Source organism: Frankliniella occidentalis, unplaced genomic scaffold (genome assembly GCF_000697945.3).
Source record: "Frankliniella occidentalis isolate FOCC.00 unplaced genomic scaffold, Focc_3.1 Scaffold18, whole genome shotgun sequence".
Lineage (NCBI taxonomy): Eukaryota > Metazoa > Arthropoda > Insecta > Thysanoptera > Thripidae > Frankliniella > Frankliniella occidentalis.
The window spans coordinates 2,081,409-2,093,451 of record NW_026267148.1 but is presented as its reverse complement, the minus strand read 5'-3'; the positions used below and the strand labels follow the sequence as shown (position 1 = coordinate 2,093,451).

General features: G+C 56.4%; 3 protein-coding genes across 4 annotated transcripts; all 3 read left to right on the top strand.

Annotated features, from left to right (window-relative positions):
* Positions 1-1,582: 1,582 nt before the first annotated feature.
* On the top strand, positions 1,583-3,497 carry LOC113207586 (sex-determining transformer protein 1-like). 2 transcript variants are annotated; one of them, XM_052264399.1, is made up of 3 exons: positions 1,583-1,727; positions 2,314-2,711; positions 3,019-3,154. In XM_052264399.1, the coding sequence occupies exons 1-2, from the start codon at positions 1,643-1,645 to the stop codon at positions 2,667-2,669; spliced, it is 441 nt and encodes a 146-aa protein (XP_052120359.1). In that variant the 5' UTR covers positions 1,583-1,642; the 3' UTR covers positions 2,670-2,711; positions 3,019-3,154. The 2 variants fall into 2 exon arrangements, with proteins under 2 accessions (XP_052120359.1, XP_026279999.1); XM_026424214.2 differs by lacking the exon at positions 2,314-2,711 and having other exon boundaries at positions 3,019-3,497.
* A 1,751-nt stretch (positions 3,498-5,248) lies between these two features.
* LOC113207560 (pneumococcal serine-rich repeat protein-like) lies at positions 5,249-10,002 on the top strand. Its single transcript, XM_052264397.1, has 6 exons — positions 5,249-5,429; positions 5,775-6,050; positions 6,139-6,219; positions 7,698-8,999; positions 9,272-9,443; positions 9,744-10,002. Exons 1-6 carry the CDS (start codon positions 5,249-5,251, stop codon positions 9,757-9,759), a joined length of 2,028 nt encoding a protein of 675 aa, XP_052120357.1. The 3' UTR covers positions 9,760-10,002.
* Positions 10,003-11,071: 1,069 nt separating this feature from the next.
* LOC113207585 (uncharacterized) lies at positions 11,072-11,884 on the top strand. The gene is made up of 3 exons (XM_026424213.2): positions 11,072-11,120; positions 11,204-11,420; positions 11,565-11,884. Exons 1-3 carry the CDS (start codon positions 11,081-11,083, stop codon positions 11,821-11,823), a joined length of 516 nt encoding a protein of 171 aa, XP_026279998.2. The 5' UTR covers positions 11,072-11,080; the 3' UTR covers positions 11,824-11,884.
* The last annotated feature ends 159 nt before the right edge of the window (positions 11,885-12,043 follow it).

Sequence of the window (12,043 nt, the reverse complement as noted above, 5' to 3'; positions counted from 1 at the left end):
AAGGCTAGACGGGTCTTACGAACAATCGGTTTGCATTACGAACTATTTGTTCGTAAGCTTACGAACAATTAGTTCGCAATACAACGCTTCAAAATCCTTCGTAAGCTACGAACGTTTTGGTTTGCATTACGAACCTAGTTCGTAAGCAATTTACAGTGAAAGCCTTGTAATACCTCATAATGCTACATAATACTTCAAAATATCAAATAACATTGTCATAAAATCCCTGAAAACGTGCTACAATACCGCATAATACCATTATACTCCGTACACGACTAAGGTGAATGGGCGACCCCTTCTTTTTTTCATGCTAGTTAAATTAGGATAAAGTTCCCCAAAACACAAACGCGGATGTATGACAGCTCCATCGCCCGTAGCGTCGTGGTAATACCCCTGCGTGGTCCATTGCACGGTATCTTTTTGTCGTAAACAGTTTGTGTGCTGCAATGCAGCAGGGTCCCAGCCCGCGTCGACCCCCGCTTCAGCCGGCGGGAGGGAAGCCTTCTGCTCGCAGGCAAGGCGGCAAGGTGGCCACCATTCCAGCTTCGATGTTGGGTGGGCTGCCTACGTCCATGGCGCATCTCAGACGACTACACAATTCTCTGAATAAGTGATGGTAATATTGTCTTTGCCCAATGAATGCGTCTGTAATGTACATCCGTTCCTCATCATTCGACAAATTGTGAGAGCTCGGCGCCTGCGAGACTCAAGGTAGGCCGGCCCGCAGTACACGCAAGCACAACGGGCAAGATGTTGCCTACCTACCAGGCGCTATGAGACCTTGCATTGGCTAGGCAATTGCGTAACGGCAAATGACGGACGCACTTTAAGACAGTCCTCAAGCCCAAGACTATCCCTACCAGAAGGAAACGTGCCGCCCTCCCCCTCTTCTCTTTTTCTCCTTTAGAACAGGAACAGGGCCGCACGGGGACGGGGGCCCGAATACGGTGGCGGCAGTGCGTGCTATGTCGGTCCCATGGATTATCCATCCAACCACAATAAGCGAAATACTTTTAGTTACAGAACGAGTAAACGCATTCCTGAATACTTGCAGCAGAATGTTATGAGACATCTGACGGTATACATTAAACTGTAATTAATTGGTTTACTCATACTGAAAATATTTGGATAAAACTAAAAGTAAACACTTTAAACGGGTTTAGCACCGCTGAAAAAGTAGCATATCGCACCTTTGTTTTTTCAGTGTGACACGGGCACGGGTATACCCCAACATGATAACCATAGTTCTGCCTCGTACCCTCCGCTCATGAGGCGGATACTCGCCAGTAAGTAATTGCTTGTTGACATCGAATCCAGCAGAAGAGTGGTACAACACACTACAACGGCTCCGCACACGCTAATTGAGAGAGAGACAAATAGAGGGAGACATAGAGAGACAGCCAGACAGAGACAGGCGGACAGACAGAGATACGACATGGCAGCTTGGAATACTTGTGGGTGCGAGGGGGATGAAATATCGGAATACTCCGTCGTGTGTATCTCCCTCTTCCTCGCACCACCCCGAACCACGGCAGCCTCACTCCATGACGGACGGCGGTCTACTCGGGGGAGTCAGTGCGACTCCAACCCTTGCGCGTTCCGGACAGTCACACACCACTCCACCACTCTGCAACTCGACAGGATGGCGACGTTTTCGTGGAAGGCAGCCGTGGTGGCGACCCTGCTGCTTCAAGTGGCCCTCCTACCCGCGCATGCCGCACCTCAAGGTAAGAACTCGGCGTGACATTATTGAATATTTAGTGGATGGAAAAATGAAAACGACATATAATTTTAACTGCACATTTCTTTAAGGCCTGTTTCTCCCTGCTTCTTCGTAATTTTACTGCGGCGACCTGGCTGCAGTACGAGAAACAGACCAACGGACAAAGATAATAATGTTTAGAGCTATATACCGAGATAACTGCGTTCTTGAGATTACCTCTAGAATTTTCAACAGAATCTTCAAAAAGCCGTTTTCATTTTTCGTTAAAAGATAGATAGAATAATTCTTTAAAAGATAAAGACCTCCTCAAAATACGCATACAGTTTATAGGCAGAAAGTGTGGCCATATAGTGGATGAGGCGAGTGACAAAATCGTGCTTAGGGGTAATTGCAAGTGCCTTTCGATGACTTCGGAAACACTAGGAACACTAGACAATGAATAAATAAAAGCACGGCTTCTCGCTGTTTACGTGCGACGCTTGCGCATCACAGGGTACTAACAATGTACAATATAAACAATGGTCACGATCACTAAACGTACATCAGTGAACGATGTACACATGTGAAGTTAACGGCGTGGGTGTCCGTAGGCGGCGGTGGCATCTCGGTGTACTCGCTGACGGACTCAAACGGGCAGCAGCACCAGGGCGTGGCAACCCTCTCTCCACAGCAGACGCAAGTGCTGGTGCAGCAGAATGCCCAGCAGGCCAACGCGCTGTTCAACAACAGCCTGGGGGGGCTTGGCGCCATTGGCAACATTTTCAGCGCTCTGCTGGGCGGCGCTGGGGCTAGCACCATCGCGGCCGCCGCTCCCGCGAAGTCCGTCGTCGTGGCGCCCGCCCCCGTGAGGCCCGTCCCCGTGGCACCCGCTCCCGTCGTGCCCGCCCCCGTGAAGCCTCTCAAGGGCGAGAAGCGCAGGGGCTGCGCCAGCTGCTCCGTGGAGTAGGGAGTACTTGCGCTGCCCCCTCCACACCTGCCCCCACCAAAGGTACAGTCCCGGGGGAGGGACAGGGGGAGTGGTGCGGCTGGCGATGGGCATACGGGCGGGCACCGGGGGAGGGGAGGGGGAAAATCACGCACCTTCTTTAGCCATAATTGTTTCCTAAATCAATTCCGGGAGTGAGGCAACGCCTTTGATACCCCCACATCGCCACATCGCACCCACCCTCTCTCTTCTCCCCCCCATTTAGTTCCTTCGGTACAATTAATCATGTAAAGAAGGTACCCAAACTCAAGGGTTGGGTGTAGTCTCTGCTCGGTTTTTACATTGAAATTATTGCGTTGTCATGTTACAGGGCTGACCGGTGGCGGGGTGGTTGCCACCTACAGTACGGACAGCTCGGGTCACACCCACGAGAACGTGCAGCACCTGAACGCGCAGCAGGCCCACCAGCTGTTCCTCGAGAACCAGCAGAAGCTCCAGTCGCTGTTCGCGGCCAACCCGTTCGCAGGGTTCTTCAACCCCTGGCTGCTGCCGCCGCTGCCCACGCTGGCCTTCAACCCCTTCGCCCCCTTCCCCGTCCCGTTCCTGCCCGCCTTCGCCTACCTGCCCGCCGCGTTTGCGGCCAACGCCAACAGCATCGTGGCGACGGCCAACCAGGCAGCCGTCAACAACGCTGCCCGCTCCAAGGAGGCCGTCGACAACGTGGTGGGCAAGATCGCGTCCGCGTCCTCCGCCATCTCCTCGGCGGTAGCGGCACCCCTCAAGGCCAAGGAGTGAAGCACGGTGACCTGTTACGAAGAATGTATTAAAACATACAAAACACAAAAAATAAAGAGCTAACGAATAACAACACCGCAGTCGTCTATGAGCCAGAAATGTATGACCGGTCTTTACGATGTCTCATACGCCACAGTAAGGTATATCTCCTTGACCTCCTCCATTTCTGCATGGGACTTGGGGTCCTTTTCTTGACTTGCTGCTCCTGCAACACCCCGTGAGAGAGGTCAGCCTATAATCCCCGGGAGCCAGAGCGAAGTCCTGCTGCTCAACTTCCCGGTCGGTGTCCCGACTTGTCCATCCGTCGGCGCGTCCAGGGCGGCCAACTAACGATACAGGCGGAAACAACGCGTGCGAGTCGCGGCGCGCAGCAGCAGCAGGCTGGGTTGTTCACCTCAGCGCCGCTCTGCGCCCCGCCGCCCACTGCGCCGCCACCGCCCCCACCTCGCCCCGCCGCCGCGCTGCCCCATCCCATGCTGCTTTGTTTTCGGCGAAGAGCCCAAGTCTTTGTTTTATTTTTATTAACTATTCCATGCTGAAGAGTCTTAATCCTTCCGGCTGCTGGTGGCGCCCGCTAGAGGTTTGCCTGGCGCCCACACACTGCGGTGGACCGGGGGAAGGGGTTAGGCCCTACCCGGTAGGGGGTACGGGGTGCGCATATCGGCGTGCATTTGTTGTCCTCCGAATACAAGAACACATCACAACATGCAAAAGGGACAGGGGCGGTGCGAGTAAGAAAGCAGTTTCTTGGGCAGATTTAGGGAGGTCTAGTGAGGTGGGTGGTAGAGAAAAAGAGGGAGTGGAGGGGGAGGGGGCAGTCCCGTGGAAGCGAGGCGAATGGGATCGCCGCAACCGAGTCTCCCGCGACTTGAAACAAGCCGTGCAGGACGGTTGCCTCTCACTGTCTCGTGCAGACGATTGAGTGGGCTCCACACTCTGGTACGGCGACGTCGGGCAAACTTGGCGCCTAACACACTCACTTACTCCCGGCGCGCGTCGCACACGGCGTCAAGCTACAACATTAGCCATTTGCCAACCTGCTTTGCGAGGAATAAGTCTGCGCGGAAGGAGGGACATTTGTAGCGGAGGGGGGAAAAGGGGGGGGGCAGTCTCCTCTCACCATGTACAAATAAAAATAAAAATTCACGGAGTCTCGAAGAATCACCAAAATGTGATAGTGCAACTCGCGCAGTGCCGACCAATTTATACAACATATTGCGTAGTTCCATTTAAGGCCCGCCGTAGACCGCGGGTGGGGTGCCTACACCAGGCTTGGCATAAAGTAAGTATTAAATTAGTATTAAATAGAGTCGAAATCATGTCAATTATCAGGTTACCCACGGCGCCCTGCGCTTTGGTCGACGTCCAGCCTAGGGCAACTGCAATTTCTGGAGACATCTTGGAGCAGGCCATAAAGTGTCACTAGATGCAATACATTTTACTTCATTTGACTCCATTTAGCTCAATTTAATGCTCTATGCAAATCCTGCCGTACACCATCAGTCTTGCACACTAACGGTACCGTTAACCCACCCCCGGGAGTGGCTGAATGTCACGTGCTTCACAGGCGACATCCTCCCCCTCTACTACTGGCCGCTGGTCGCCGCGTTCTCCGGCGTCCATCCGCCGTCCAGGACCTTGGGGCCCCCGCCCCGCGCCGCCGGTGGCCGCTCCCGCTGCACCGAGACCCCCGGCCTGCTCCTGCTGCTCCCACCCCATCCCATCCCGGGCCAGGCCACGCCGATCCCCTCCCACCTGCAATGTTGCTCTCTTCGCTTTTATATAAAAAGGAAGATCATTGACTTATGGCGCCGAGTGCGCTCAAGTCCCGGCAGGCGAACGGGTCGCGTTTCGTGTTTGTGCGGAAGCAAAGAAGGAGTCAGATTCGTAGCGTCATGAGGTCCACGCGGTGGTCGCTCACGTCGGCGATGGCGCTCGCTGCCCTCCTCGTCGTCCTGGTGGCCGTGGCGTCAGCAGCCCCAGCGGGTACGTGCTTAGTTAGAGTGGGGAGGCTGGTGTTTCATGGGTGCCGTTGGGGTCGATATAAACAGTACTCCATTACAGAATTGGCAAATATAGTAAAATTACAGTTTATTTTTAAAACTAGGTTATGTGACTTTTGATTACACATTTTCTATGGTATTATCCGCGGCTTTTAGAATCATTTTAACCAAGGAGCCCTAAGAGGTGCGCTGGGGAGTAAGTTTGTAGGAAAAAGTTGAAAACGATAACGAAGGAGATGCGTTTGGAAACGACACATCCACAACAAAAGGGACACTGTTCGTCACGTAAGATGTATTCGAACTCTTCGATCTTGATGCCTACCCCCAGATCGCGTGCAGCGCTCACCTAAGAGGAGGCCCGGGTTCGGCTACGGCGGCCTCGGCGGCTACGGCGGCAACGGCGGCTACGGCGGCAACGGTGGCTACGGAGGCTACCCGGGCGGAGGCTTCCACGGCGGCTACGGAGGCAGCCAGGCGCAGGCTCAGGCGCAGGCTCAGAGCGGAGGCTACGGCGGCAGCCAGGCACAAGCCCAGGCCCAGTCCCAGAGCTTCGGTGGACCCGGAGGCTTTGGCTTCTTCCGCCGCCGCCGAAGCGCCGAAGAAGGTACAGTCATTCATTCCTATTTCTAGGCATGCCGTACCACCTAATTTTGTAAGTCTCAACACTAGTCCCTTTTTATTTGTCGTCGCAGCCATTAACACACCGGTCGATGCTGCTGCCGCCGCCGCCAGCGAAGCTCCGGCGATCGCTGCGCCATCCGCTGAAGCAACAGGTGAGCCTTCTGGCAAACATTTTTATTCGGGGGATTCAACCTCGCCGTAACCGTAAGCTTGGCAAACGAGGAAAAAAGGGTGGGTGGCGCGTTGGTTTTGCCGTCTCTACTTACATTAAGTCCTAGTGGGGCATAAAATGCGTTTCATTGAAGGAAGTTTGGTCAAGGCGCCTACTGGGTAGGCAATTTGCTCTGGGCAATGTAGGGGCGTTCTACTGGTGGCCCACCCAACGGTTCGCAGGGGTCAAGCGGGCCTGAGTGAGGAAGCGTCGGTCGGCCTCCTTGTTGGTCTATTACTTCTACAAAATGCGCGAATTATTTAACATTTATAAGGGTTAATTCTTGTGGGGGAAAGCGTTTTTAAAATGTATCGATTATTGTGTATCTTCTTTGTCAAAGTGTGAGCCTATGGGAGAATGTGCTAAAGGTTGCAAAAATTACAGTTTGTGTAAAAAAACGCATGCTGCGTCACTGCGTCGCATGCACTCTCGTGAACCCTGCCAACGGGTCCAGTTCGGATCCTGGCGGCCTTGCTCTCGGCTCCACGACGCACACCACACACACCCCGCCAGCTCCCATCGGGATCACCCCCCCCCCCTTCCACCTCCACCTCCCCTTTCCCCTCGACTCTCGGCCCCACGCCACCGCGGCACAAGCAGCAATCTCATTACGAAGATGAGTTACCCATTTGATGCAGGCTTGACCATTCCTCAAAAAGAAGGCAATACAACAACACCTACTCATTGCGCACGCCGCCGGCGGCGGCACCAGAAACGAAGAGAAATGACTTCCAGCGGGGCGGGGCCGTCCTCAAGGTCACCAGGAAGAGCATCTCGAGCATCTTTTGTGCCGAGCGTGCCGAGTGGCTGGGCGCGCGCGCGTGTGTGTGCGTGTGTGTGTGTGTGAGTGAGTGTGTGCGCGCGCGCGTGAGAAAGAGAGAGAGAGAGAAAATGAAAGAGAGTTCAGCCGACCGTAAACTTGGACTCTCGGATTTGGGAGTCAACACGGAGAGAGGGAGCCCGCAGATCAATTCACTTTTCGCCTATTTGTGGCATACTTGGCCAGGATCAGGAATTTGACCGTCGTCGTTCGCCTTGCATCGCATCAGCCGACGACATGGTCTCTTTTTCCGAGTGATTAATGTGCTTTTCCCCGGGCGCTGCTTGCTTGGTGGCCGAAGCGTGACGTAGCACCTCGACACCAGATAGGACAGCGGTTCCACTTCCGCGGTCCAGTGCGGACCCAGTGTGTTACATGTGTTACATGTGTATACATCTCGATCTACTCAACGTGGTTTCTCGGTAGAAAATATCGCAATTAACCTGCATTACCGAAATCGATCGAAACCCCAGGATTCCCGGATAAATTCTTAAGGATCATAATTACAATCTAACTACACGATCACAACCTGTCGTTCACCACGCTGAAAACCTAATTCCTAGTAATGATGGGGCGTTTTTTGTTTGTCTGTCGCGCAGGTAACACCCCGGTGACCACCGAGAAGGTAATCGTCGTGTCAGCAGCTGCATCGACCTTCCCCACCGCCGCCGTCACATCCTCCGAGGCTGTATTCGTCGTGACGCCCGAAGCAACGACGGCGAGCTCCGCCCCGGGCGCGGTCAACGCCTCGCCGTCTAGCGAGACGGCCGCCCCCAAGGACGCCCCCACCCCCGTGCCGATCGAGGCCACCTCGGCCGCCCCTGCCGAGGCCGAGGTCCCTGCCACCGCTCAGACTGAAGCGCCCGCCGTCGCCTCCAGCGAAGCACCTGCGGCCACGTCCAGCGAAGCACCCGCAGTCACCTCCAGTGCTGCCCCCTCAGTAGCCCCGGCAAGGAGGCGACGTGCTGACGAGCCAACTTCTTCCACGGCATCTACCAAGGCCGGAGAGTCGACGCCTGAGACGCCCGCCGTGGTCACATCTGCGACGTCCACAGAGTCTGCTACCCCATCGTCCACCGAGGCGGCAACCCCATCGTCCACCGAGGCTGCTACCCCGTCGTCCACCGAGGCTGCTACCCCGTCGTCTACCGAGGCTGCTACCCCGTCGTCTACCGAGGCTGCTACCCCGTCGTCCACAGAGGCTGCTTCCCCGTCGTCCACAGAGGCCGCAGCCCCGTCGTCCACGGAGGCGTCCTCGCCCTCAACAACTGCGGCAGCACGTCGACGACGGTCCGATGAAGCTCCCACAACCACCTCCGCGGCACCCCCACCAAAAGAGGTCGCGACACCAGAGTCGGTGCCCGTGCCCGCCGTCCCCAGCGAAACACCGGCCTCCAGCACAGAGGCACAGGCAGCAGTAACCTCCCCGTCAACAACGACAGCGTCGGCCTCGTCGACCACAGTCTCCGACGCGTCTAGCGCAGCGACGAGCAGTGATGTGACGACGGCAGCCCCTGCCGCCCCTGCCTCAAGGAGACGTCGTGCGGACGCCCCCACCCCGACCAGCTCCGCAGCGCCGACCTCCACCGAGGCCACCCCGACTACGACTGCTGCCGCCAGCAGCTCCAGCACCGCCCCCTCCGCCACAGAAGCCGCCACCGCCGCGACTTCAACTGCTACCGCCGCCACAACCGCGGCGCCGGCTGCCGACGGCGACGCCAGCCCCAAGCCGACGGACGCGACCCCCGAGACGCCCGCCGAGCCGAGCGGGGCGCCGAGCGGCGCCAACGACACCCGAGGCAAGCGCTCCCCCGTCCTGGGGCTGTTCGGCCACAAGCATGGCAGGCCTGGAGGCTTCGGAGGTGGCTACTACCCAGGGGGTGGCTATGGGGGATACGGAGGTTAGTGTGGTGCTGCAAGCAGGCAGGGTGGATGGGGGGAGTCGGCTTACAGGGCGTTCACAAACCAGCAAGCTTTTAGGGTACGTCACATCTCTCACGCACTCACAAAATAGCTATTCGCGAAGTTTTTCCACCTACACGAGGAGGTGCAATATTTGCAAACAAGTAAGTCTGGCTTGTGAACGGCCCCAGTCCTGGTGATCCCTCTGTCCTGTCCTGTCCCGGTGCGAGTGTGTCCTCGTGCTTCCCCGTTGCTTTCGCTGCACGTGCAGGTGGTGCGTCCCAGGCGCAGGCCCAAGCCCAAGCGGGCCACGGAGGCGCGGGCGCGCAGAGCCAATCCCAGACCCAGACCCTCGCCCTGGGACCCTTCTCCATCTCCCAGACCCAAAGCCAGTCCCAGGCCGGAGCCGGCGGCCACGGCCGGGGAGGCCCACTCTACGACGAGTAAGTCCCCAATAACTAAAGAGTCCCTGGAATAAAGTGGCAGGCAACAGTTTAGAATCTGTCAATCTATGGTGGTAAAAAAGTACTACGCAGTCACCATCTAAAACTAAAACTGTCGTCGAAAATGCATTGTTTCGCAGCAGCTTTGAACGCTTGTGTCTGTGTTTTGACCACAAGGTGGAGGGTGGAGAAAAGTGCTTTCAAACCTCACTAACTTTGTATTTCTAGTTTGACATAATCTTAATTTGGGTGAAAGACTAAAAAACATGGCCCTGCGTTAATGTTTTTCTCTGTTTTCAGCTACAGCTTCTACTAGTACGTGAGGATTCCAAAGCAAAGCGCCAAGCGAATTATGCGGGACGCGAGGATCTCAACAAAAGAACGTTACGTAACGATCGGTAAAAGACGATGTAGGTAGGGGAGTTAAATTTTCTGTGATGTAGCTCTTATTTATTTATTAATTTTTAATGTTTGGCGAGATTTCGAAATACCTTGAAAGACGCCACCACTGTACATGGAGTAGTACTTATTTATTCCCAATAAATTAAAGTTGCCGCAAGTTCGTTTTCAGAACTATTCCTCTATACATATGCATCTACTCACCCTTACACGCACGACTTTCACGAACCGTCAGATTGGACAGTGCGAGGGGTAATGTGGTGGGTCTCCTCCCACTGGGAGATCGACCACAAAACAGTCTCTGCGACTGTTGAAGTGCTGAAGACAAAGGCCGGCGCGAATGGAAATGCGTGGCATTGTAGTTGATAAACGAGGTAACATTTCTCTTGACGCTTCCTGCTCTAGTGCACCTCTCGGGCGCGGCGCGACACAGAAAGTATAGCGACCAGCGACCATCGCGTGTGCGTCGCGCGGGACGGCGACGCTATCGAAAAGTTTATGTATACCCCTATGCGCCTGCAGGAAGCAGCTACTCGATCTAGAGACAAAACCTAAAATGTGTTAAGAGTGGGAAAGCTCCCCATCAAAAGAAAAACGAGGGTTCGATCTCACGAATAAATGTTGCCCAGCAACGATGCGAACCGCGATGGGTTTGCTCGCCAACCATGGCGCGTGCCGCGCCCAGCGCGCCGCGGCCTGAGGATGCTCCAGCATTTGAGACGGGTCTAGGTGCAAACTGCTGGGGCGCCGGAGCGGGCGGCTGTGCACGGCCAGAGCAGACCACACCGCCTTCTCAAATACAGGGTGGGTGGTCTGAGTCCTACTTTTTCTGGTTATACTATACCGAATGCACGCTTTCGGACGAGTTGCATACTTGCAAGGGGCCATATGGCGCCAAGCCCGCCCGCACGCCTGCATGCGGTTACTGGTGTTCTAACCAGAAATAAAAAGCGCGGCATGAAAGGCCCAGCCTGTGAGGAGACCCATTGCCACTGCAGGGCAACCGAGGCGGCAGCCCTGCCTTAGTGGCAAGGTAGTACGCTGGACACCAGCCGAGAACGAGGCCCGACCCGGAGTGCCTGTCGAGATCCTTTCCCAAACCCGCGGCCTCTGAACGGTTAGACATCGTTCTTCCAGGAGGCTACCTTATTGCACCCTGCTCCCTCCCCCGCTATACCACCCCAAGCGACGCCTTGCCAAACCATTCTCTGCGCTGGTGTTGCAGAGTGGTGGGCACGATGAGCGGGGCGCCCGCCAAGAAGCCCACGCGCCAGAAGGGTAAGTGACGGAAGAGCACTGCCGACATGAGGCGACGCGGAGTGCGGGCGAATGGTGGCTGAACTGAGTCCCCCGCGTCGCAGCCAAGAGGTCTCCCGCCCGGTTGGCCGGTTCAAAAAAAGCGCCAGCCAACAGCGCCGCCTTCCTGGCCGTACCGGAGATGGGAGCGGACAAGACGCCACCCATGACGGCCGCCATGGGGACGAGGGCGGGGGAGATCGGCGACCTGTGCTGGCACCAGGTGGAGGCCGTCGCCGAAAGTGCGCCGCCGGCGACACGACTACCCCTCTGCTCGTTCCAGTACGTTGCCGCGTTCGGGAACTTGACGCTACACTATGGGCTCAGGGGTTGCTTAATATATCACAAATCTCAAGCAATGTCCTCATTGGCAACACAACAGTCGAGCATTGCGCTGGTAAACTGCTCACCTGGCCCACACCACAGGCCGACGCTCACGGTGACGCGGCCTGACGGCCACGACGCCGAGGTGTCGGGAGCTGCGGGCGGCACCGGCCCCGACCTGGACTTGGACCTGGACGAGGACGGCGACGTGGTCCCCGAGCTGACGGCGCTCCGCGCCCTGTCCTCGGGGGCGTCCGTGAGCGAGTCGACGCTCTGGGACCACGTCGGGCTGCAGGCGGGGCTGTCCGTGTCCAGCGCCACCGTCCCGTCCATGACCGTCGGCAAGGGCGAGAAGAAGTAGAAGTCGACGGAAGATCTTGCACACCATACCCAAGATGCAAACATTACATGTGCGCGACTGTCACTGTGTACGGGGGAGAGGAGCGGCGTAGGAGCGCGGGGAGCGAAAGAAAGATGCACGACGAACAATCAACCTGGCGGGAGTGTGAGTCAGCCGTGGCGAGCACGCAGGCAATCGTGCGCGCGCGCGCGTTGGGTTGCCTACCCCACAGGCGCTCTGT